The 27,380-nt window shown below is 39.3% G+C and overlaps 2 protein-coding genes across 5 annotated transcripts in view; one reads left to right on the forward strand and one right to left on the reverse strand.

Moving 5' to 3' along the window:
• Positions 1 to 27,380, reverse strand: part of LOC145494828 (uncharacterized) — a 152,510-nt gene that overhangs the window by 69,143 nt on the left and 55,987 nt on the right. The window lies entirely within an intron of this gene.
• Positions 2,252 to 26,669, forward strand: LOC145494687 (uncharacterized). Of its 4 annotated transcripts, XR_014050287.1 has the most exons (13): positions 2,252 to 3,908; positions 7,497 to 9,190; positions 9,687 to 9,732; positions 11,114 to 11,273; positions 11,962 to 12,317; positions 13,035 to 13,261; positions 14,100 to 14,389; positions 15,069 to 15,401; positions 18,275 to 18,425; positions 18,990 to 19,071; positions 20,066 to 20,164; positions 20,664 to 23,384; positions 23,505 to 25,421. XR_014050287.1 is itself a non-coding variant. In XM_081474237.1 (12 exons), the coding sequence occupies exons 1-12, from the start codon at positions 2,252 to 2,254 to the stop codon at positions 20,948 to 20,950; spliced, it is 5,382 nt and encodes a 1,793-aa protein (XP_081330363.1). In that variant the 3' UTR covers positions 20,951 to 25,421. The 4 variants fall into 4 exon arrangements, 3 of the variants coding, with proteins under 3 accessions (XP_081330363.1, XP_081330364.1, XP_081330366.1); XM_081474237.1 differs by having other exon boundaries at positions 20,664 to 25,421; XM_081474238.1 differs by having other exon boundaries at positions 20,087 to 20,164; positions 20,664 to 25,421.

A 27,380-nucleotide genomic window follows, 5' to 3' on the forward strand; every position in this document is an offset into this window, starting at 1 on the left:
TATTAGGTACCGGTTTTTCATATTAGGTACTAGTCTTTTCGTTTAAATTCATTGTAATGCAGCTAACCGTTTTATACCTCTGATGATGTATGTAGAAGCATACGAAACGTTAAGTTCTCAAATCAAGGTTTTTACTCAAGCTGAAATGACCGAATAATAAGAGTTTCTACGATTTAGTCTCGTAGCTGTTGGGAAAAACCAATTTATTTAGACCAACCAGGTTAGCCTTTGGACAGCGAAAGTGGGCGTGTGACCGTAAATGTACAGCGGGCTGCCACTGACAGAGACCTTGCTCTCTATGACATTGTTAACTAAAGTATCTACTAGACATAAAGGCCAAATTGCAAAAGCTATGCAAAATAATTTTCGCCTATTTAAAGAACTTGCGTTCTCTTATTTGTGGATTCCGGATTCCGATTTCTGGTTTCCGGTTTCCGATTTCCGGATACCAGACTCCGGTTTTCGGGTTCCCGGTTCCCGAATCCGGATTCCGGTGCCGGATTCTGGATTTCGTTTTCCGGATTTTAGGGTTCCCGTAGCAGTGGAGGCTAACTCGGTAACCTTGCGGTTCTCTTAGCCTCCATGCACAAACTACATACCATTGTCACCTTTAATTGTTATATATGTTTTATCCTAATATTGTAATTTCAAAATGTAAATGCAAAATTAAGTGAAGTCGAAGCTGAAGTTGAAGTTGGTTTGTTCCCGAGTAGAATCTAGTACTAAACTGACCATATTACAAGCGTTCACTTTTAAACTTGTGCCCTCATGTACTAATTGTCTACTAGCGTGGAAGTAAGACATTGTTCAGAGAGCTGATTTTACCCAAAATGAAATAAAAATATTTGCTAAGACAGCTGCTACAGAAGCAAGTGCTCATGAATTTCTATAACAGTTTGAAGAACGATGTAGCATGGCAGTTTGGAAAATCGAAATTATTTAAAAAGAGAATTACTCTTGTCCTGAGGATTCGGCACCCCTCTCCCGTCCCACCCTCCCATCTACCCATCATAGAGGATAAAAAAATCCGGTCTAAACCACAGTGGAGATTAAATCCCGTTTAAAAGTTAGTTCATAACTTTTTAGCTAAGAAAGTCTTTGACCCCTTTTAAAAAAATGCGGCTGTCTGAGCCGGTTGTTGACCGGTACAATAAAACATGATGGATTTGGTAAATCTACCGACAGATCAGAGAGCGCGTACTATCTCAGTTGTTATGTAATTTTCTTGAGATACACGGCTAAAATTAGCGCACGAAACACCGAATAAATCAGATAGCGTTATTTAAAGCTGTCAAGCTCTCGTTTTGTTGAAGAAATTATCTTTCATTCCATGCATGGGTGATTTCGTAAAAAAATGTTCAACTACCTATCTTTTAAATGAAGATAAACGTTTATGTCGCCAGTCATGGCGAATATACACAAACTGATAAGGTCTGGTGAAAAAGCTTCGCGATCCGCACGCCTTGACAGAGCGTTTAATGAGGTTTTGCTCAGAATAGCGCCCGAAAACTGTCTTACATGAGCGACGGTGTGAAACAGTTCAATGACAATCCGTTTAAGAATGTAAACGGCAAAAAGCTCTTTTGATGGGCCGTCAAACGTTATGGATTATGAAGCTGTTTTTCTTACGGGTGGTTTCAGTTTGTCTATATTGGGCACGAATATGTCCAACAAAACAACACACTTATTTGAGTTTAGAGAAGAAGCTGATTGCACTCGCCTAACGGTTCACATACAGAAGCTGTGTGACCCACTCTTCATGCCTCGCGCGCCTGACTGATTGTTCCGCCCGGGGAGGGGGGGGGGGAGGTTACTCGCAGAACGTTTGAGTGGGGGTGTGCGGCCCGCTTCCCAAAACCCTTACCTTATTTATGACCAAAATCTACAATATTCCCCACCCTATTTATGACCTGACCAAATATTCGATACCCTAAAATGACCTGACCATTAAATCAAAACCCTGTTTCAGACCTTCGTTATAATAATTTCCCTAACTCAGACCAATGTCAAATTACCTTAAACATAATTTGTGAAGGGCTTTTGTTAATTTTCGTTTTCGATAATGGTGAAAAAGTGGCTTCTTAACAACATACCCATATCAAGGCTAGAGTGCAAAAACCATACCCTATTTATGACCAAAACGGCTGGAAAACCATACCCTTTGGGACCGCACATACCTACACAGCCCATATTGGGGAGTACCCCCCCCCCGGGGGGGTTGTTCCGCTTTCGATTAGCAGTTCGAGTTAAGATGGCGGTGCTTATTGATCGCCCGCTAGGGTTACAAGAGCTCTTTACAAGCATATCTCCAAAATTTAATTCAACAGAATCAGACGATGTTGTGCAATCCTTGAAAAGGAATTATGGAGGAAAATTTAATTCGGTAGATGATCAAGATTTGTTCTCATGTTTGCAACTTCTCGAGAAGCATGGATTTGTGTCTGACAGCCACCTCACGCTGATCGAAGAGTTTGTTGCGCCGAAATCGAACAAGGAAGAGCAGATCAAGGAAATGATCAAGAGTTTCAAGGACTCTCGGGTGAGAGAAGTTGATCCAGTGAAGGAATTGTCAGGGCGACAAAAGGAGCTCGAGGAAATTATGGAAAAGCTTGAGCCTAAAGGTCAGTCGCTGGTGTTGAACTTGTTTGGATCGGCCGGAGTGGGAAAGACAACACTAGCAAAGAACGTTTGTTCTAAATGGCAAGGAAAACAATTCGTTTTTGATCTAAGGGAAGCTAAAGATATGCGAGAACTTTATCTCAACATGATGAGCTCCCTTGAACTAGCTGTTCCCATCGGCTACGATGATCAGAATTATGTTGTTACAAAAATTCACGAGAAAATTCAACCGTTAAATCAACCAGTTCTCTTCTTACTCGATAATGTTGATCAGTTCACAACTGGACAAGGAAAAGAAGGCAAGAACTTGAAAACAGCTTTTGTGCAATTTCTCGAAAGGCTTTCAGAATTTGATGAGAAAGACAATAGAACATCACTTAAACTACTTATGACATCCAGAACACAATTGCAAGACGCAAAAAAGGTGGACAATTTTGAGGTGAAACCCCTTGAAAGTTCCTTCTCAGAGGAAATCCTGATTTCTAAGGGAATGATTGATGTTAATACCCACCAGAAGAATGAACTAATTGACATCTCTAAAGGAATACCCCTTCTTTTGAAGGGATTAGCAGCTATTTTGCGACAAGAAAGAAAATCTGCTGATGACCTTATTGCTGACGTTCAGAAAGGGAAAGGTGCCACTCCAAAGAAATCAGAATTGGAAGAAGATGCTAAAGAAAAGCAATTAGATTTTGAAGAAGAAGGAGTGGATATAGGTCAGCTGTCTACAATTATGGAAATGTTCAATACACTTCCCACTGATAGCTTGAAAGTGTCTGCTGTATCCGTTTCGTTGTTTTGCGGTCCTTTCTCTGCTTCTACTGCTGCTAACATCCTTGGCCTCACCCCATCAGACACCTTAGCTCAGCTGGAGGGGCTGGTTACAAGTGCAATTATTTCTGTGGTTAATAAAGAAGCAAAGGAAGTGATGTATGACATTCATCCACTTTTAAGAAAATATGCTAAAAGTATCAAGGAAGATGCAAAATTCCACATGGCTTACTTGGAGGCAAAGGGACGATTCCATCAGCACTTTATGGCAAAGATGGAAAAGATTGCAAAACTTATAGAGCCCGACTATGTTGAAGCATTCCAAATGTTTGAGACTGACAGAGCGAACTATGAGTTTACTTTTGAGATCTCTTTGCAGCCAGACTATTTCAGTGTTCCAGGTGATTTTCGTGAGATTGCCCTGATTGCATCACTTTTCAGTGCTATGCTGACTGAAGACAAACAGATCAAGCTGTTTCATTCGTGGGCTGAGATGTGTGAAGATGATGGACGGTCAGGTAAGGTGCCTGTAATGATAGTCTTTACGTCGTTTAAAATGCTCACCTCTGTCACAATATAATTTACAATGATCTCGTCGATCAATTTTGAGAAATGTTGAGACCGTTGATATTTTAATAAGTTCTTCTACCTCATTTATGCATTTATTATTATATTTTTGGAATTTATTTATCATCTTAAAGTGGCCCATATTGTTAACAGTCGGATAATTGAAGTGGTTACCTTGTCCTAAAATTATCTACATAATTATTATTAATTTTCCAAAGAATTTACATGAGTTTCAAACTGCCACAACACATATACATTGATAGGAATAAGTAATACGAGGGCATGGGGCTGAAAATTATATTGAAAACCGGCCTCTAACTTAGAAGGCTTAAATGATAGTTTTCAGTAGAGTTAACTTAAAATTTGCCCATTTTGATTATTTGTTCAAACCTTAAACATTGTAATCATAAAGCTCCCAAATGGTGTTTCTGCGCAAACTTCAGCTCAAAGAAATCGAAATTATTGCGTTCCTGTATACGGATAATTTTCAAAATCTGAAATTTAAATGCCAAAGTAAACTCAAACAAGCAAAAATTAGCGATAAGAAAGAACAACGTTTCGGTGACATCGTGACACCGTTTTCTAGTTCAAATGCAAAAAAGATAAACAGTCGGAAAATTCGCTCAAGATTAACATACTTCGTAATTACGTATGCAATGTCACGCAAATAGTTTTGCTCCAATTGAGTCCGACTGAAATTGAGAGATGGTGCTAATTCTCTAATTAGCAGCATTTCATGCACTAAACAATCTAACCTATTCATGTACTTCCTGAGAACGGAAAAATGTCTGTACAGGTCTTTCCGAACAATGCAGTGTTCCATCTCTCAATGTCCAGTCGGACTCAATTCAAGCAAAACTATTTGCGTGACATTGCATATGTAACGAGAATGTTTATCTTGAGCACATTTTCTGACAGTTTATCTTTTTGCATTTGAACTTGAAATGTCACCGAAACGCTGTTCTTTCTTATCGCTAAGTTTTACTTGTTTATGATTTACAAAACCTAGACTTATAAAGTAAATTCAAAACTCTCAAATGGGGCAAAAGATCTGTGTTTTCGGTACTGTGTTTTTTATATAAAAACCACGTTTAAGACGGTATGGGTGAATGACTTTTCAATTAATTTAGAGTTATTGTTAAGGCCGTCGCCGAAGGCGCTTTTGAATAAGTTAACTAAATCTTTGATGTTGATGATGTCATAAATCGGGACTATGGAATCGGCTTTCGCATAAGCCGGCGACAGTTTACTCTCACAATGCAGTACCTCTTTCCACCCAGGTGTATAAATGGGTGAAGACAAGCAATAGACTGCAAGGCTGATAGTACGTGAAAAACGTTTCGAGACACCACAGGCGGCCCAAGGTCTCAATGTTATCCTTTTTTTTCCTTTTTATGCGAACGTTCAGGCTAACGTGACATATGGCATGTAATATTACATAACGACCGAATTTGACAAAGTGTCAAGATTGGTGTCTCGAAAAGCAAAAGAATAAATGTGGCTGGACAAGGCCAGCCTAAACTTTTAAATATTGAACACTTTGTCTCCTTGCGCCCCGAAACACATGATGTGGCAACGCGTGTTTCGGGGCGCAAGTGAGCTCAGAGTACGGAACTTGATATAGTGCACGGGTCATTTTGCAGTTTATTTGCGTTGGCTTTTGGGCTGGCGTTACATATCTTCGCTACACAGTGCTGACGAGCCCCAAGAAGGGCGAAACAGCTGTCCACTGTTGCGATCCTACTTTATCGGTTCTTGTCAAGTTGGTGTCTCGAAACGTTTTTCACGTTGTATCAGCCTTGCAGTCTATTGCTTGTCTTCATACATTTCTTTTTGGCTGATCAGATCTCTTCATGGTAGATCCTACGTTGGCGGCGTTTATCGTATGCGGTCCCTTACAGTTTCTGGTTTCTCGTATAAATGGGTGCCGGGGAACTTAATACTGGGGGGTAACCCTGGGATGGACTAACATCCCATCCAGGGAGAACTAGAAATACTCCTGCCTTATGGGCCGCTTGGCACAGTATTATGAAATTTTGGACGAAATTTTAGCTAAGCAACAAAGATGTAAATGTTAGTCACGCTTGAGATTTTGTGAAAATATTTTTGATAAAAAATATTTCCAAATGAAAATAAGCGAAAAGAACCGACGTTTCGCTGTCATCGTCACGCCATTGTCAATATTCTGCGAGTCCTGTTTATGAAGTCGGCTGGACTTGCTCACTCTGACTTATACGGCAAAGACATTCCATACATTTTCCTCTATAATTGTAAACGTTCAGATCAAACACTTCACTGTATTTTGTTTTTATAATATTAATCTAGGATCGGACAGCTACTTACTGCCATATCATTAATGTTTATCATCGACAGATTGAGATTATCTTGGCTAAAGTGCCAATTTGTTTTCATTTCATTCAATAAATAAGTGTGAGATTGGTCAGCATTCTGGCATGACTTTATATTCATAGTTGGTTGGCAAGTTAAAATTTAAAATATTATGACATCACGCCTAACAATTCGACCAGTAGCTTTGTTTATTACATGACTGAGAAAATTACTTCATTATGTGATTGGCTGAGTGCAGCCCAATTTTTCGTTAATTCTTAATTTGTACTGCAGTGCATATTAGGGTCGAGCGGAACCGTTCTATATCGCGATCGGCTGATGCTAAAATAATAATAATAATAATAATAATAATAATAATAATAATAATAATAATAAAAACTACCCAATAATTGGTGAACATGTTGCTGTCAATTTTATGGTGCAATAGGTAACCATAGCAACAATATGACCTCCTTAAAACACCATTTATTTAAGCTTTAAGCGCTTATAACTGAAAAACGAGCTCGGTTACCCCCAAGTTTTATTATCGAATTGTGATGATAGGATGCAACTATTTGGAAAGCTTAAAAAAAATTCTGTGAGGTAGGTTCAGAGCCACCTTAACTTTTCGGAAATTTAAGGTGGCTCTGAAGCCACGTCACATGATTATCTTAAACTTTTCAAGAAGTTGCATCTTATCATGCTTATCACAATTCGATAATAAATAATGAGAGGTAACCGCGCTGGTTTTGAGCTAAAAGCGCTTAAAAATAAAATTGAGGATGTTTTTAGCATGTCATATTATTGTTATGGTAACCTTTTTTATAAAAGGGATGACCGCAACTTGTTTACAAATGACTGGGCATTTGTGTGATACCATTATTGTAGCATCACTTGTTAAACAGTGGTAGTATTCATCCTTCAAAGTATAGCTGTTAAAAAAAGTCTTTGACCGTTACCAGCCTCCTCAACGCGCGCGCGTTCGCAATTTTCTCAGTCATATGATAAATGAGTAATCGTATCAGAAGTCAAGCAATTAGAAAACAAACCTTTACTTAAACATGACATACTTTTACCTAAACTAACTTTTAGTCTGGGGAAGGGTTACGTGTACTTATACAACCCCCTTTTTTTTTACGTGACATTCATTTCTTCGTTTATTGTTATGTCTTTCAAAAGTTGTTTTTGCCGTTGTTGTTGTCCCCGCACAGGCTCTCTTTGCCGGGTGCAGTTAAAATGTTGGGAAGCTCGGCAAGTTTTAGATGTTGATGGAACTGAGAAAGCATTTGAAGTGTTGAAAGAAGCGTCCTGTTCATTCGATAATATTCAAGATAAATCGAGTGAATCTTACAGGCTCAGCAAAGGACTTTACCTGTATACTGAGGGGGAGACTCACTACATGAAGAGAAACTACAAGAAAGCACTGGAAATCTTGGAGTTATCGTTACAATTTAGAGCGGAACTCCTTAAAGTTCATTCTGATCTTGCAAGGTGCTACAATGCTATTGGAAACTGCCATTTTCACCTCAACAAACCGGAGACAGCACTTGAGTTCTACACTAAAGCATACAACATACAAAAGGAAATTGCCGGTTCAGAGTATCATTTTGACATGCCAATGTACAAGAATCAAATCGGCACAGCATATGAGGGTCAGGGAGACTACCAGAAGGCAGTGGAGTGTTACAGAGACGCCCTGTATCTTTTGGAAGAGCTCAAACTTTCAGGGTTTAGCGATGAAGCACACTTCTGTAGAAACCTTGCCAATGCTCTTATGTTTCAGGGGAAGTATCGAGAAGCAGTTGAACCTGCAGAAAGGGCTTACAACATAAGGATGACGCTTCTTGGGAATCACCCACTAACCGTGCGTAGCATTTTCCAGCGAGCAGTGCTTCAAGCCAACTTAAGTAAATTTGATGAAGCGCTGGAGCTTTTCCGCGAGGCGTGGGAAATGGAGAAGTCGCTTGGTGCAGGAAACCATAGTGAAGTATGGCGGAAGATTATTAAAGGTGTTGAAGACATGTATGATTACTCAGAGACAAAAAGAAAGATGGAACGACATCTGCCGTCATTTCATTTTCTGGAGAAGGAAAAATTTAGAAATGATGCGCTGAAATTTTGTCAGCGCTTCTGGGATGAAGAGAAACGTTCTGTGCAGTTCAGCTTCACTGAGTACAACAAAGAGATCATTGATGCTTTATTGCACTTGGTTCGTGACCAGAAAGACAAAGATGAAACCGAAAAAGACGCCTTGTGGTTCTATGAAGGGATGCAGACTGCTACTGAGAAAGAGTTTCAAGAGGAGTTTGACCAAGAAATAGATAACAGTAAGCTTAACGAGATGCTGAAAGAAAGAGATGAGTTCTTGGACAAAGTAATTGAGTTTTGTCGCAGTCGAGCTGAGCACGAGAAACTCACAAGGCACAAAACCATGAAGTTAGCACTGTACAAAAAAGTTCTTGTGAGACCAGACTTTGTTGCCGAGGACCATGCCTACGACAAAGCGACACTAAAAGACAAGGTAGAACAGCTGTACCGAGATGTTGGTGATGAGCAACACATTCCAGAATTCCAAGAGGGCCTGTTGCATACCTGGCAAAAGCACTGGGAGGTAGGGAAAGGTGGAGCGAAGGCGAAGGAGTTTGGTTTGGCTAGGGAGAGAACAATCATTGGAATTCTCCAGTTATGCAAGCAACTTAAAAAAGAGGAAATGTTCAGAAAATACGGAAAAGAAGCACTGAGTTTTTATGGAAAAGAAACACTGAGTTTTTATGAGAATGTATGGGAGGTGAAGCAGGCTGAGATGAAAGACCTGGAAATGGAAAAGTTCCTCCATCACATCAAACAGTTGGCATCGTCCACTGGAGATAATGAAAGAAAGAAATGTTATGATGAGGCATATCAAGTAAGTATCCCGCTAGCTAAGTTGAAGGACGGGAGAAAAATCAAGTGAACTTAGCTCAATTAAAAATATGATGGGAAGTTGTGGATAATAATTGAGAAAGGCCACCTCGAATTTACAGTATGCTTAGGAGTTGTTGATTTAGAAATTGTGCTTCATAACACTTATTTTAGAAACATTTTTGAAATACCAGGTTCCTTTTTGTAAAAGCCCCTCTCCTCCCACCCCTGCCAGATAAACTAAACCTACCTACCTGCGGATTATACATATAAGCCAAGGGCTTACTATACGGCAAATTATGGTACACTAGACACAAAAATAGTGAGCTAAAGCCTAATAATAAGCTTCACATTTTCATTCAGCATCATTAATTGACTGACATAGCTATTTTTTAGCTTACATATGAAGTGGCCTGGTCATACCGTTAAATCGTTTTCCTTAAGAAAAAGAACTTCATTCTGTTGTACTTCAATTGTTCCATTCTATTGTTTTTTCTTAGGTTCTCCAAGATGAGAAGACACCAGGGGCCACGGTACCCACTAAAGGTAGCAAATGTTTGAATTTGCTGTTATTAGAGTCAATGTTTTATACACTTTAAAGAGCAGGGATGTTTCTTTGCATGTATCAGAAACTGGCTTAACCGGCAAATTTGACCGGCTGAAAAAGCGCTTAACAGCGGCTAAAATTTCATAAGAAAACAGAGGATATTAGGCACAGCTTATTAAAGAGACTATATTTTTCTTGTACATACCTGACATTGTTGAAGCAAAAGCAGGAAATTGAAGGAATTTTTGCAAAAGCTATCACTATCCATGTGGTCTATTGCTAGAAATGATAATGTGTTGTTCCAAAAAAACTACCCCTCCTTCAGATAGTTTTTGACCTTGTGCCTTCCTCCCTTCGCTTCCCCCATTCAGCTGGACCTTGGAAATTCCACTTAGCCTTCACACCCGCCTTTTGAGAACTTTCGAACTTGAAATTCTGTCTCCCTTGAAAATCCAATGGCCTGCCATAGAGTGGTTACCAGCCAAATAAGCTGTAGCAGTAGATGAAGTTTTGTTTGTGGTATAATCAATGGGGAAAGTGGTATTGGTCAAATTTGATTTGGTTGGTGGTATCGGTAAATTTTGAAGACTAGCCAATGGCAACATATGCTGTCTCCCTCCATTCAGGGCCCAGTTGTTCAAAGGGTGGATACTGACCCATCACAAGATACAACACTATCGAGTGGATAATTGTTGACAAACCAATCTACGCGATCCACTGGATAGAGTTTTATTCTGCGGATATCTTTAATTTATCCGCTCGTTGAACAACTGAAGCTAGATGTTGCAAGAGTCACAAAATCCTGGGCAATAACAGTCACAGACTAGCATCCTTTTCCAATCCTCCCACATACATGCAGAGGAACATTAGCACGGTACATCTAAGTATTGACATCAATGCTCTAGCTGTAGGCTGGCTTATTTGTGGCATGTGCAGAGTATTCCCTCTACCTTTATATGGGATGCTAGTCTGTTACCAGTTGCCATGTCTGAGGTATTCATCGACAGGCAAATCTTTTTGAACTAAATCTTTCATAAGGAGTAACTTCCTGAGGATGATTATGCCAGGCAGGCAAGATAGGTAACATAGCTGGTGAATTCGCCTGACTGCCTGGCCTTTAATGAAACCCCCGCTTGGCCCAGCGGATTGCTCCAGCCTTTTCGTCTTATTTTACTGATTAGTAAGTATGTATGTTGTTTGGAAGTACTGTGAATACTGACTGTCTTGCCCAAAAATGTTATGTAAGAAACTAGTCTGGCCTCCGATGTAAAAGTAAGAAGGATACTTAATCAATCATTAATTATTCGTGAACTTGGCTTATTTTGATATTTATTTATTTATTTATTTATTTATTTTATTTTATTATTATTTTTTTTGCAGACTCTAAGAATGTAGAGGTCTCTCTGGCCAACGTATTTTCTCTAGAAGCTGAGAAAGGGGTTGATGGTAAGCAGGAAAAGGAAGAGATGGAAGTCAGTTTAGAGGAGACAACGGATGTAGCCCAGGATATTAACGACAGCAAAAAGACCCTCGTCAGGAGGTAAACGTGTCTTAAGTGTATTGCTATGATTTTTGTATCTTTCTATATTTTCACTTTCTTTGTACCCTGTACTTGAATTGAAATCTCTGAACAACAAACCCAAGATTATCCAGATACACACTTACCAAGCTTTGTTAATAGCATGTATTTGTCCACACATACCTAGTTTATTAAATATACTCTACACTAAAATGTAACATGATTTATATTGGCCGCAGGACTAACTACAGTATTGTGGAGGAAAACTCTGAATAATGTGTGAATTAGTGAATTTGAATTTGTGAACATTGCCGTGAATTGGCAGACGGTCAAAATGTCGATGCTGCTCCAAATGGAAGAACTTTGATAGATGTCAATGCAATGGAGCCTCTGCTAAACTGGTATCCCCGGTGCCAGGAAAAGTGCCCACTCAGGGGAGTTTTCTGCTTATGAGAGGTTCAAAATGTTTTGGAGGTGTACTTAGTGGCAACAAACAGGAGGTGTTCCTGGTTCCTGGTTCAACTTCCTGCCTATAGGAGGTGTATGTTTACGGAGGTTGAACTGTATTTTTTTTTTTTTTTTTTTTTTTACCAATTACTTGACTCAGTGGGATCAATATTTATACCACTAGGAAGTCAGAAGTATTGTGGTGTACGTGTAATTAATGCAAATCTGTAGTTACATGTTTCGTAACACTTTGATTTTTCAGAGGAGAAGTATCCCCTGAAGGTGATACCTGGAACCTTCAGGAAGTTGCTGCATCTGTCACATTTTGTCGAGGAACCATAACAAAACCCTTACTGATTGCATGTTACCTATGGAATCCCACGACCCTCTCTCCACCTCTTGGCAGTAATGAGGCTTTGGTGAGCAACGTGATTGAACTGTCCCATGACGGTCCACCTGACCTGGAATTCAGTAGGGATGCCCAAGGAAGCGTTACTGTGGCTTTAATGCACAGTGCTTCTAATTTCAGGGGTTATGAAGTTGTTATAAAGCAATTGGTCGACCCGGAAAACAATGAATGGAGAGATTTGGTGACCAACACCTTTTTGCATACATCAGGTATTGCATTAGAACAAGTGTTAGGTTAATTTGTATAGTCAAAAAAATAAAAGTGAGAAACACCTTGGACAGCGTAAGAAACATTTGGACCGAGAAAGCAAATGAAATTTTAACACCGCCTCTCAAGCATAGTAAACAGTACCAAGTGACATTTCATCCATAGACTTATAATTAAACTGACTTATTATAACTAAAAGTTATGTAAGGGTTAGTTATACAGATTGACAGCTCAGTTGCTAGAGCCCTGCAATGTTATCGCAAGTTCACGGGATCGAATCTTGTTCAAACCTAAATATTTTTTTAGTGATATCTTTGCAAGTGCTTAAACTTCTCCCACTATAGTTGAAATAAATGATCTTTCATATGTTCACTTTCATAATTATACGTTGTGGAGTTGAACACTCAAAGGTACTGCGTAATAACTTTTACATCAACTGTCAGACTGCAGCGTTTCATTTAGAGATTCAGTCCCTCTCCGAACTTTCCGTAGACATTTACACAGACTACGGCAAAAATGAAGGAAATCGATTTTTTTTCCTTTTCTGTCACTAATAAGTTACGATTTCTTTTTTGGACAATCACTCTCAAATGCTCGCTCTAAAATACCTCCTGAAGGCTAGGAGGTCTTACATCTACTAATGAAATTATAGAAGTTATAGTTACAATATAATAATGTGATATAAAAATAATTATTGTTGTGATATTCTTTTGTTGCAGCTAAATCTACCGTTCCCAACTGGCTTTTCCCATTTGCTGAAGCTGTATGCACAATAACGCGGTATTCCTCCTTTGCCGCAATCTGGCGCCTCAAATCTTTCATTTTCCGGAAGCCCAAGCCTGTAACTCCTGAATTTGCCTGTACAGTGCCAGACTATCCAGATGTCAGTGTTTCAATCCCTTGGAATTCTGTGCCTGCCAAAGACGACTTCTGTTTGTCAATTAAGGTACAGATATTTGTAGCAACCATGTATAGCTTTTTTGGGCTACAATGATGTGTGTCTCAATTTAGTAGATACCGAATACCGATACCGAATAAAGTAGTCTGTGTTTGTGCACTCAAACATTCTTCAGTTTCGATAATCGTGAGTGAAATTTCCTTTTTATGTGCTATGCTGGAGAACAATCTACTCATAGGGACGTTCAAAGTCGAGAAAAATTCAAGCTTAGCTAAATGAAGTCGCGTTGTTGGGATACCCCAGTGAGTAGTTTAGTAGTCTCTTGCGTGCGTCTATTAGTTCAGTGGTTACGCAACTCGTTAGTTAATTGTGTCTTTTCAAATACAACCCTAGAATTATTTCCTAAGTCTCACTAAAAGAAGCCTAAAGGTAGCACGAGGTAAGTAGAACTATGTGGGAAAATTTGTCAATATCTGCTGTTGTTGTCAGATTCTCACCGCAGATATTGAATTCTTAGCCTTTTAACAAATTTGCCGAATCTCGTTTACCAGCCATTACGTTATGAATGACTCAAAACAGCAAATGTGGGGTGTTTTCTGCCGCGGAATTAATGACAGAAGATAATGGCCAATGCCATTCCAGAAACTACGAAAAGCCACTGAATGTCACCATTTACTACGCTATGCAGAGTTTCATCCAAAAGATTTAATTAAAACTAAAAGAGCTTGTAAATCTTCAACAAAAGCGACTGAATTAAGAAGGAGGCAGCACATTCCAAGGGAAGATTCAAAACCGAAAGCGGCTAGAAAGATAAGTTAATTAAACTGCAGTCAAACAAACCTTGAACATGAATGTTTAATGATTTCGTTTTGCGTCTGGTCTCAAGGTCCAAGAACTCCCAAGCGTCGGCCCTAACGGAGAAGGAATGTTAGTTGGTCCAGTCCTTCACATATCATCTTCTCACAATGTTGAACTTTTGGAACCAGCAAAAATCACGATCCCTCTTACATTTTTTCAAGGTAGGGTGGATTTGGCAAACCTATCTTGTGGTCAGTGGAGGATATTGCACTATTCAAGAGAAAAATCACAACAATGGACTGAAAGTACGGATCAGTTAGTGATGACGCCAGTTCTTGCAGATGGAATAGTGACATTTCAAGTCAAACATTTCTGTCGGTAAGTAAACGGCTGTTTCTTTCCCCTGTAACCTGTCTTGGATTACAAGGAACATAAATTGTCTTGAATTGTACGTTTTATTCGTGTCGATTTAAAAGAACAAAATAATAGTTTGCTGCTAAGGTAGAAGAGCATCAAATAAGCAATAATAAAGTCAAAGGAGTGACACGAATTGAGAATGACGAACTTGAACATTGAGACTTAATTCTTGCAATATGCTCCTACTACAACTGTTAACGAAAATTCTTTAGGCTAAGATACTTCATAATTTCTCGGAGGGGAGAAGGGGAAAACTAGACGCCGAGTTCACAAGGTTATCATTGTGTTATGTTGACCATGGTAAAAGTACGAGAAGCCTGGCATCAAATGGCGCGCACAATCTTAGGTTTGAATGAGAATGCTTTTCCTTTCTTTGCCGGTAAGGAGATGTAGTTCTCATATGTTTATTCACTAGATCTTCATGGGACATTGGGTTGTCTGAGAGAACTTGAAATTCATAAATAATAAGCCAATAAATAACAGCTTGGGTTTGCATTAAATGAACTCACGCCCGGGTCTGCCTAGGAAATTTAATCAGAGAGCTGTAATAAAACATTTCGTTTAAGCTTGAGGAAAGTTTCCAGTCTCGTTGCTGGATTGGTCTTTTATAATGTGCACGATTATGTACTCCTCTTTTCAGGATTTGGCTCTGGTGGCTAAACATTAAGAAGTTCTTTAGCCCCCCACGGCAACTTGCTTGTGACTTAAACAAAAGAGCCATGGGACAACAAGCAGAATTTTTAGCTTGCTTGTGTGACAATAAGATGCCATCCAACTATGTACTGGCTCTAAGCTGTCATCCAAGTTACTTGAAATATCAAGTGAATAGCCATATATCGTCAACATATTTTGTGATTTTCCAAGGAGAAGGATCCTCAGAGGAGCCGCTTTGTAACAACGATAAGGCGTTCGTGTCCTTTTCTGAGGCATTTTCGCTTGAGCAAAGTGAAAACACAAAAGACCACTACTTGCGGTAGGTGTCTGTTATTACCTATGTTTTATCATTTAAGGTTGGTAGGTTAAAGTACTTCTCGAATTATGTTGCATCCATGCATCCGTCCACGTTGGCTTACCCTATCCTAACGGACTCAATAACACACACTTTGTTACCAAAATAGAAAAACTCTTAGTTACCAGAAAAAGATAATTGAAACAGAAAATTAAAGCAGGTGAATTAACCCAGAATATCTCGAAAGCTAATCGAGCTTCGAACTGAACAATAAAGGAAAGACATATTTTTCCAGTCAAGTGTATGCTTCTGTCACTGACTGACGATGCTTCTCCTCTAGCAAGTAAATTTTGTTGTTAGAGATTTAATGGAAAGCCTTGAAAATTACTTAAACAGATACTGATAAAGTGCAAGTGAAGCCCAAAAAATATTGTACTTAGTTAAAAAATTTATCAGTTGAAATACAACTAGACGCTTTGCTGCGTGTACCCAGGCAGTCGTTATACTGAGAAGCACTAGCTATATCGCAATTGAGCTAAATGTTCTGCATTTGAAGTTGTACGAAATTCAATCGAATCGATGGGCTTAAGCTCTTCTGCTTTTGATTGCTTTTCTTGGAGTCGATTAATAGCTTATTACACGTTTGCAGGTCTTTAGGGCGTGAAAAGAGTCAAGGTCTTTATATCAGCCTATAAACGTTTCAGTCTATTTTCCTCAGCCTTGGTCGTTGTTATTTGCGTTTCTCACGCAAGCGAGACATTTTGAATTTCCGAGTTATGGCGGTGCGTGACACAGACCTACGAACGCGTTTGTCGAAAAACATATACTTATGTCGAGATTTTTAGCCCAATCAGCAGTTAAAGTACTAATAAAAGTGCTTATGTAGTTGCTTGTTTGTTCAGTACAGGTAATCAGTCGCCTAGATAGCCAAAGTAAACTCCAGATGTTTACACTATTTTCCGGCCGCAATGTTGGCACACCGCGGAGGTACTGGTCTCTGTAAATTTGTGCAAAATATTTTGACGAATATCTGAGCTTGGGAAAACGCACAGACTTAAAATTAGCGAAGTGGCATCTTTATTAATCTCCTATAACATCACAATTTCTTGATTTAATCCACTAAATGGTTGTCTAATAAATTTTTTATTGCGTCAGGATTGCGTGACAGTGCAAGCCAAGAATTGTTTTGCTGGGGTCAACATACATGTACATTAGTTTCTTTCAGCTTAAATGTACCATAATTCGCTACACGGGTTTCACTCTTGTAAAGACACATAACTCTGTTACAAGAAAATAACGAGAGAATATCGTTTGGTTCGGGATTTTATCTTTATTACACTTAACGAAGTTTCTCGGAGCGTTTTACTTAGGTGTACTCGAACAGATACATTCGTAAACAAATTTTCTAACCTTTCTGCTCTTGATGCTCAGACGTTCTTGAGTTCGTGCTGGGATTCTACTTGGTTCACGATCATACGATGACGCTTCTGAAGATGCTTTTTATCAAGTTGAAGAGTTGATAGCTCCGGTTGATGGCTCCTTTGGTATAACATGATTCTTGATAAATTCACTCAAAATGTTCGCTCGCAAATTGATCTCTTGTAAGGCTTGCAGACCGACCCGTTCCGAAAACGCTTAATGTCCTTTAGTGTTGGTCTACCTCGAACGGTGTGTTCGTTTTTATATGATTTCATCGCCCCAGAAATCATGGAATCCGTGCTAACTTTTCACGACGCCAACTTCTGTAAATTCCATGTGCTGTACGCATGCACAGGTAACGCATGCGCTTCAGAGACGAGACGGCGATTTGTGAATGAACGAGGAAAAAAAAAAAAAAAAAAATGGAGCCGAAGTTTAAACCCAGGCCTCACTGCCTGGGTAATTATTCAAAGTTTGAAACCTTTACAGAGAAAATTGACGATTTTGCAAACCCCCAAAGTTGTGCTGTTTTGCCCTCAAGGGCATTCGGAATGCGCGGTCAAACTACCACGTGACAGCAACCACGAAGGTCACTTTGGTGCTTCAGTATGATGGAAACAGAGCACGATCTACGTAAACAGGGGTGATTTACCGCTCTTGGTGCCCTTGACCAAAAATTTTCAAAATCTTGGCTCACGCCTGGTATTAGAAAAAAGTATCAGTTCCCTATGGATCGCATTGTGAAAGGAAAATGACTGCATATTGTCCGGAGACAGAGACGTGCTGTAAAGAGCCATCTTCGCAGTACACGTCGCTTTGTTTATCATATTTTAAGCCATCGTGCACACATTAAACTATGAAGTTGTAAGATTGCATTTGACTGAAAACTTCATCGACTTCCTTCGCCGCTCTCGTACTTTTTGCGCTCGAGGTTCCGATAAGACGTGATTTGACGGTTACCTCAATGTCGTCATCTTATTCCCATTCAATTTTATCTTCACCGAGTTTACAGGCGCCTTTTGGAGTTGCCACACTGGAGCGACAAAATTTGGAGGAGAACAAACTGACATAGCTTTGACTTAAGAGGGAACTGTGGGCGTTACAGAAACACTCGAAGGCAACTCGTACATCAAGAATTTAGTGTTCGTAAGCATGTCTTCTGGCAGCTAAATGACGTCACATCACGGGATTTGCACTTAACTCGACCCATTCCCCTGACTTTGTTAGCGGCCAAATGCGCACTGTTGAGAGTTTGTGAAATGGTCAATTTCGACCCTAAAAGTCTCAAACTTTGTAATTGGTGCATTTCAATCGATACGTTTTGTAAATATTAAATATCAACACAAAATTTTTGCTTCATAGATCTTTTAAGGGAAATCATCAGTAAGTAAAAATAATTAGACCACTAACAGCTGTGGTAGTAGTCGTCAAACTCTTTGGTAGGCTAACAGGGTTTTTTCTTTCTTTCTTCGTTTAAGGTTTCGTGAAAATGCACCATTTCAGAGAAGTTGGCGGGTTACTGTTCGTGACCCTGGTAATCTGCAAGTAGAGTTCTTCAAATCGCAGGATGGCCAGGAGAGAAGGCGAAGCTTATGTACACTGCACATTATTCCAAGATCTCCAGTACAGGTCCTCTTTTTCTTAGTTTTTTTTTTCGGCAGACTTCATCACATCGTATCTGTTATCTCTTATTCACTAAGTTAAACAAAAAGGCTGAATTATTTACAAACAAGCCTTTTTAGTAAGCTAAAGAGCTGAAATGGCGCTGAAGCCTGATACTTGGCATGAAATGAAGACAGAAAACTATCTTTTTAAGCAAAGGTTTCCGCAAAGGACAATTATAGTTAGATAGCCTACTGAAAAATACGAATTCAATTTGCTACGTCCAAAACTGTGGTCTGAGTGAAGAAAATTGAGTTGTATACCGCGAAGCAACTCCAGCGAATGGTTAGCCGAGAGGTCGACTCTTAACCCGCGATCTACGGCTGCTTAATCTCAAACCGTCATCCTTAGCACGGTTTAGTCGGACCGCTTCGCTCATGTATTCTAAGAGGATTGCCAAGCCATTTTACATGGCCATACGAGTTACACGAGACGTAATCATTGGTAGCAACATCACTTCTTCTCGTTAATATCTGATATTATAAAGCCCTCTAGTTTCTAATGTTTCTTCTGCTGTATTTTCCTCTACAGGCGTCCCCGATGCAGTTTCCTCCTGTTCCCGTCAGCGACAAAGAACTGTTAAATAGTCCAGCTGGTCTTGTGCAGAGAAATGGTAAAACCTAACTTGATAGAGTAGCATGAATTTTAATAGCAGGTTAATTTTGAAATGCTGCTTCAATTGAAAAGAGATTTGTGATGCTCATCGTTTGACGTATGACTGAAAGAAAATCTTTTCTCGAACTCAGTCATCAATAATTCATCAAGTTTAAACTAAGAAAGCAATCACCGCGCGTGACGGTATTTGGATATCTGATCTTAATTATCAGAGAAGATACATTAAACACTTCGAGATAGTGTTCCCACGAAAGAATAAAATAAGCAACATAAACTATGGGTATTTAACCCAAAGGATAACAAAATGGGAAGTTAACACTTGTAACAAATTAATATCAATGAATTTCGTGTAACGTTAAAATGAAGCCTAAATAGTCTGTACGTTTCCAGTATTTATTGCCCATCACCTCCACAACTATTCATTTCTGGAGTTCTGGGGCGTTGATTAGAAATTACCTTGGCGTTACCTCTGTCAGTCCTTTGAAGTTGTCCTGAGAAAAATTAAACAGGAAGTATAATTACTGTCGACAGTCTAGATTACACAGCAAGTTGTATTACAGTGCAAATTCGACTTTCATAGGTCTCGCTTCCCCGTCCAAATGAGGGTCTAATTAAATGTTCACAGTTTGAGTGCCTCTATGAAAAGTTGGTTACGTGTGCGGGATACTTTTCTCTTTAGCTATTATCTTCATGTTGGCCTGTAATCATTACTCAAGAAAAATAGCCCCTCTTTTTGATTAAGTAACCATCCACTTTTGTTGACATTGTTAATCTCAGTAAGTTTACACGGGACAGCTGTTTTAGGTAATTTTGCCAAAATTCGTGTCAAAAATAATGCGATCCAAGAAAAATGGTTGCGCTCTTTCACTAAGTAACCATCCACCTCTGTTGACATTGTTAATCTCAGTAAGTTTACCGGACAGCAGTTTTAGGTCATACAGCCAGAATCGTTGCCAAAACGATCTGCATGTCAACTCTGTCTTAAATCACAGCTACGTCACTTGTTATTGTAGAGTCTTCAGTAAAGCGAAGCATAGAATCTCCAGGTGTCAGCCCAAAGCATCCTAAACTCACCAAGCAGCATCTAGAAGGTAATATTTCTAACAATGAAAAACTTAATGAAAGAAGTACATTCTTTCACACTTTGAGCGGCAGCAACAGCCTCGTCTCCCCCATCTTTACCACCTAAAACTAGTACAGCAGGTCAGCAATGGGTTAGACTGAGCTGATGTGGACCAGCTGTAGCAAAGAATAACTAGAAAAGGAACAAAGGTACCAGTCAAAGTCCCAGTAAAATTTAGACGACTCTACATTGAGAATGACTCTTCTCGCAGCCGTAGCATTTGTTTCTCTTCCGGATCACATAACTATTGCGCGTTCTATTCACGAGTACTTATGATCAGTGCTATGTAGCAGACCACCAATACAAGTGACAAGAAATTCCCGACCACTTCACGTTTCACAGCTCACGTCAAGAAATATCAAATGGTGATCCTTGCTACATGTATCCCTCAATTCTTAAGCGTCTGTACAAATAAGACCGACTAAAATTTTGTAAGGTAGAATTATATTGCGTTTTTTCACTCGCAGTTAAAGATGGCACACCAGGCGATCACGATCTTGAAGGACTGGCAGGGAAAGTCGTGGCGGAATGGAAGGAGCTTGGGCGACGGTTATTAGAAAATAGTGAAGCAGAGCTGTATGCTATTGATCATCAAAATGAGAAGCTGTCTGAAAAGGCTTACAAAATGTTGTTGAAATGGAAAGCAGCTGAAGGCTCAGATGCAACTTTCCAAGTCTTACATGACGCCTTGTGCCATGGCTTAGTGAATCGTCGAGATTTAGCAGAAGAATACTGTCTGGTCAAAAATGACTAATTCCCAAATGCGTCACGTACAGAGGTTTCTTTTTTATTCAGTTTCCTTACATTGAAATTGCCCTATTCACTAAAGTTGCTAAAAAACTGACTGATCTGATCATGAGCTGTGATAATTCAGAAAAAGAAAGTTCAATCGATGGTCTGTTGATACATACATTACACCTGACCGGGCCAGACACTAACGGTAGCCAACTAACCTGCAAGAGACCAGTAACAATGCAAATTCGACTCGTAGCTAGGTCTTACATTTCTATGATCAATATATATATCAGTCAAACCGTTTAGCTTAAACTGTTGATTTGTAAAGGTCACTGTACTATTACGTATTCTTTGAATACTGAATTTTGTTTTCAATTACAGCAATTCAATAAAAGGATAGCAGGTCATGAACAACGAGTCGTGGCCTATTTTAAAAAAGCAATAGCAAGAAAACTAGAAGAAATTATGTTATTTTATATTTTAGGTCCCCTTAAGGTTTGTAATTTTTACATTCTCGGCATGTTTTTGTTGTATATAATTGTTATATCATGTTATTGATATATTTTAAATTGCACTAATTATAATATTTATATCTATTTTCGTTTGAGGGCCACAGATTTTCTGGACCAAATCTGTTTTTTGAAAGAAACTGCTACATTTCTTTTAATTTTTACAAAATTGCCAATGAAAATCAGCCAGAATAAGGTTTAAGTTTTATTTACTAATTATACAGCAGTCAGTTAATCCAGTATTGTCAGCACAGCTATTATCCTTTAATTTCTGAAAACTGTCCAATTTGGGATTTAATTTGGACAGTTTTCAATAAGGACTTTGAGTAAAAACGCAGAAACTGTCCAATTTGGGAAAAAATAAGACAATTTGTTTCAGCCAATGAAATTAAGTTATTAACCTTCCGAAGATTATCGAAGGCCAAACGAAACCTTCCGAAGATTTCCAAAGATCACCCGAACACTCCAGGAGATTTCCGAAGATCCCGCGAACACTCCCGAAGATTTCCAAAGATCACCGAACAATTCCAGACTTCCAAAGATCTCCCGAACACTTCCCAAGATTTCCGAATATCACCTGAACATCTACGAAGATTTTCAAAGATCACTTGAGTACTTCCGAAGATCGCCCGAAAACTTCCGAAGATTACCCGAAGATTTCCGAAGATCACCCGAACACTTCCCAGGATTTCCGAAGACTTTTGACAATGTCCGGCGATCTCCGAAGATCACCGGATATTTTCGAAGCTTTTCCAAGTTTCGGAAGATCGAGGGCCCAGTCTGTTTTTCTTCATAGACAGTTACTGTAGCTTTCCTTGCAAAGCTGTATTACCACACGAGCTATATAATTAATAAGTAACAGGACTACATGCTTGTCCAATTTGGAAATAATTGGATTCAAAAAATTCCTCTGACAGCCAAATTGGACTTGGCCTGCGGCGTCGTCCAATTTTGGCTGTCCTCGGAATTTTTTTTTCATCCAATTATTTCCAAATTGGACAGCATGTAGTCCTATTACATATGCAAATTAGATAAGGCAGCTATTGGTAGCGAAAGTTCAAAACTAATGTTAGTTCTTGGAAAGCAAAATAGTCCGAAGAATAAACAATGAAAATTAAAATACAATATATTTCTCATTTTTGTTGTCTTCTGTCGTTTAAATGTGCCTTAGCCTTTCCTTATGCTTACACTTCTGTTTCCCTAAAAACCAGCCATTCAATCTATCCAGTTGACAATATATTATTCCCTTACGTTCGTCATATTACAAAGACTAAGATAATCATCCGATCTGTTTTTCTCGCGAACAAAAACAAATAATTGCACTTGTCGTTTTGATATGGAAGTGAGCTTCTCCTGAAATGTTCCTCCTTTTTTTCCTCATATTCACTTATATTGAATAGTAATTTAAACGAGTAGACATTATTAAACCTGTATTAAGCGGACACAATATTAAGTGGGCACCCTTTATGAGGTGGGCACCAACTTGAGTCCCAAAATTTTCTTCTTACATTTACTGTAAAATAAATTTGCATTCAGTGGGCACCTCTGTTAAGCGCACGTGGACTCCAATATTAAGCCATTTTGTTGCACAAAACCTGCAATAAGCGGACACTTCAAGGCCTTTTTACTTCTCAAAGCTCAGCTCAGACTCCTTTAACATTGTTCAGTGATGTCGTTTTAAAGCTAAGTAGATTATTCCAAATTGATGCATTGACTGACTGACTTGACATTGAGCAGTCTTTGATCTTACACTGTCTTACACTGAGTTACAAAAGGGTTAATAATTAACTATTACTGCACAATATATTAGAACCTGCTTAATTAGAGCGGACACCCTGTATTAAGCGGGCACTAGTGAGGGTCCTATGGGTGTCCTTTAACACAGGTTTCAGTGTAGTGTGGAAGCTAGATTGCACCTTTATAGCGGTCAGGGTAGTAGTAGAAGTAGAAGTGTGAGACTTGAGCGAGAAACCGTCATTGAAAGGCCAGATTTGAACCAAATTGTGAACTTTTCATTGATTGTATTCACATTGAGCTTTAAAGTGGACGAGTTCCGTAAAGGAGGACGATTCTCGTCCCCAGTACTACTCGGTTTAGAGGTCTAAAAGAAACGGAGACGTCTATCTTGGCGGGAAATGCGCGCGTGCATTGTGTTTGTGTTGTTGTGTTTGACGGGTGAGGAGCTTGCAGCATTCCTCCCTCAGTTCCCGAGGTAAATTAGTGAACTAAAGCAACCACATCTGCAAAGACAACAGGAAAGTTGCTTTAAAAAAGGTTTAATGAGCATTACAATTGTAATGGCCCTACCCCGACGACGATCGAATAGTATCCCATGATGCATCTCGTTTAGGCTTATATTATTACTGCGTACATGACGTCATCATTTAATTTACGCTCTCGCGATAGAGCTATGGCGTGCTTTCACAATGGTCTGGATTCCGTGGCTTCTGCTTTTAAGAGTACCGATCGAGTCAGTTTATATTCACTGCGTTTCAAAGGAGAATTTTGCCGTTACAGTGAAGGGTTTTACTTGTGTTTCGTTGGTCTGTCGAGACTAGAAATACATACTAGTAGTAACTGAATCAGAGATTATGAGAGTGCGTTCGACGCTCTCACTTTAATATATAATTCTATATCGTAAGTAAATGATTTCACTAGCTGACTTTCAACCTTTGTCTATTGCTAAAATCAACATTTTTCAGCAGCAACCGAGGTTTTACAGTCAGATATGCATAGTGTCAAAGTCCATGCTAGTGAAGATGTCACGATTTGTTGATACGTTGCGTGACGCTGCCAGTTTCTGTAGTCTCTCAAGTTTCATAGAATATTTAAATTACGTACATTCTTCTAAGCTAGCGTTTGCAGTCGCGTGCTCGTTTCGCGACTAATTCGAGTATTTCCCCAGATGAATAAAGTAATCTTATGGATCTTGCCTTCCGAGTACTTTTCCACCGATTCCAAACAATAAAATTTCGACCGGATAAAGACTGAACTATCTGTCGTGACAGGAACTAATCAACAAATGCAATCAAAATGTAGCGGTTCCACGGTTATCATCCCAAAGCCAAGTCGTGTTAATAAACAAGGACAATTCCCTCAGATCGCGATAAATGCTGCCGTCGAAGCGTTTAAATTCGCGAAAATCTAACGCTGAGAGCACATAATAGCGAGGCGTACGGCGACCGAATGGAAAGAAGTCAAAAAAAGATCCATCGGAAAGACGAGCTCACATAGCCTGCTCACATACTCACATGTTCGCCACATGTCTTATCACATGTCTTAGCTTTAAACGGTACCAGTTTACTAACCGTGACATGCCCCTGCAAAAATCAAGCGGGGTGGCTATTTTGGTGTCCTTACAGGAATGTGGTTTTTTTCGGCCTAGAACCGTGCACAGGCAGACCAACTCTGAAAAGCCACAGGTCAAAGAGAATTTTGCCGTTACAGTGAAGGGTTTTACTTGTGTTTCGTTGGTCTGTCGAGACTAAAAATACATATAAGCTATGTGGAATGCATGGACGAACGAAGAAGAGTTCTCGTTCCGGTGGTTGTTGTGAATTCGCCTTCGAAGATGACGGCTCCATTGAACTATTGAAATTTACGAAGTTAAACACTCCGTTGTTAAGGCTAGTTATCACTGCTGAGCATTTTGCAGTTTCGGAAAGAATAATAACCAAAACACCTTCGAAAATAATCATTTTGACTCTAAAAGATGACCAGGCTCGGGAATAAGGCGCCAAACAAACTGAGACTTGAAGCAGACATTCACACACGCAACTCTGGTATGTTACGAAATTTCAGTCCACTTCGATCGCTTAAAAGGTCACAAAAATGTGGGTACTTCTCGGTACTTCTGTGCCAAAAATCATTATTATGTCTATATTTTGAGGCGTGATGCCCAAAAATCGAAGACATCAAGATACTGTACAAAGAAAAGCGAATATTCATGACCTTGTTACGGGTCAATGAACACCTTGTGATGCGAATAGTCACCGAACACAATCAAAGACAAGAACATTATAATAAGGCTACGCTCTCAAACACTTACAAATCATTATAATCGTGTCAAAGATTTAAATAATGCACTTTTCTTACGTTTTACTGCAATAAAAATAAGAAACTGACCGCGGAGAAAACCACGTTATTTCACGCTGAAATCCATGATAACTTCGATGTTGCGTCACGTACGTAGAAAATTGCATCATGGGATACTATTCGATCGTCGTCTGTATATAGCCCATATATGGCAGTGCCCCCCCTGCGCCCCCCGGGGATTTCCGTTTAGATAACCAGATCTTTTTTTTCGTTTTAAACATTTCGTAAATTCGTGATTTAATTATGTAGATGCTTACAATTTTGTTTCAGAAATCTTTGAGTGTGACACTACCTGGACTGCAGCTAAAGGCCATTTAAGGTATGTTAGTGTTGTATGTCGCTGCAATGGTACCGAGAATAGTGTCGCCAGCTGAAGTTGCATTATGTGGGAGTCATGTCTTGTAGGTTCATTTTGTTTGAGATGAGTAGCTGATTTGGCCTGCACCCTCATGAACTAAATGCTTGCAGATTCTCTTGCCATAACCAAATAAGCCGTAATGAGAACATAAAAGCAGAACAGGTTCAAAAACAAATGTTTTGTTTCGGAATCGATTTTCATCCACACATCCCTTAGTCTCCTTGGCAAACGCTCAGTATCGCACATTCCTCGTAAGGAAATATTGTGTGACTGCATAAGAGGCTACTGATCGTGTTTTTTTGTTTGTTTGTTTAACTTATTCATTTCTTAACTTGTGACAATTGTTTTCACATCCCTGTTGATGAATGAACTCAAATTCCATTTACAAATACCCCTTATAGATATATCCCAATTTTGCAACTGCCAGCAAAAAGAAACGTCATCGCTTCTGCATGTATTGCGTGCCGTTTATTTATTTTTATTCGGTGAGTAGAGATAAAGATGCTTTGTTACTGCTAAATTCATTGTTCATGAGCATGAAAAAAGTTTTTGAAAGAATGCGGATTTGCCGTGGATGTTTGGATTACTTTGTTTACATCACCGCCTCTCTCACTACACTCCGGGAGAACAAAACGAAACCAAATACAATAGCTGATTTCCATTCTTGTACACTAACGGCTGAAATGTGAAAAGACATTACAACATAAATGTGAAAGACATATGCAAAAAACAATTTGAAAACAAGAAGTTAGGGACCGTTCATTTTTTATAAGGTAGGGGGGCTGGTGGGATTTGGGGGGGGGGGCTATGCGAAAAAAAATGGCTTTCGAGGGGGGTATCCCAAAAAAATAAGGGGAAAGGGGGGTCACGTGAAATATTTTAGTAAAACTTTAAAATGGCATAATGTTTGAATATCAAAAAAATTGCTATAGAATAAACATAGAAGGCAGGATACAAATTTATTACAAACTTTCCTTCTGCTTTAAAAAAACGTTTGGCGACAAAAAGCATTTGTAGCTACTGAAAAGAAGTATTTAACACTGTTATTTTCGAATGCAACTTTCACTGGCACTCATCTTCATCTTCGCTGTCGTCGAGTTCTTCGTCGCCGCTTGTGCTGCTATGGGAGTCTCTTTCACCAATGCTGCAAGAAGCAGCAATGCTTTCCGTCAGGGTGTACTCTTCAGGGTACATGAAGGTGTAAACATAATCTCTGACTTCCTGCTCAAGGTTGGTGGTGATTCTGCTTCTTGCAGCATTGGTGAAATAATTCCCTTCCAAGAGCTGTGCGATGTATGGCCCATTTCTTCTAAATAACGACGTGGCAACATCCTCAACTTTAATACACTCTTCCGGGACGGCCGTTCTAGGAGGGTACACAAGGCATTGTGGAAGATCATTTCCTAGCAGGTTTCCAACACAGATTCCATAAACTCGTTGGACGTTGTTTTCAGTCCGCTTCCTCTTTCTTTCATTTGACTTTCTGC

This window comes from Orbicella franksi, chromosome 8 (assembly GCF_964199315.1).
Source record: "Orbicella franksi chromosome 8, jaOrbFran1.1, whole genome shotgun sequence".
Taxonomy (NCBI): Eukaryota; Metazoa; Cnidaria; class Anthozoa; order Scleractinia; family Merulinidae; genus Orbicella; species Orbicella franksi.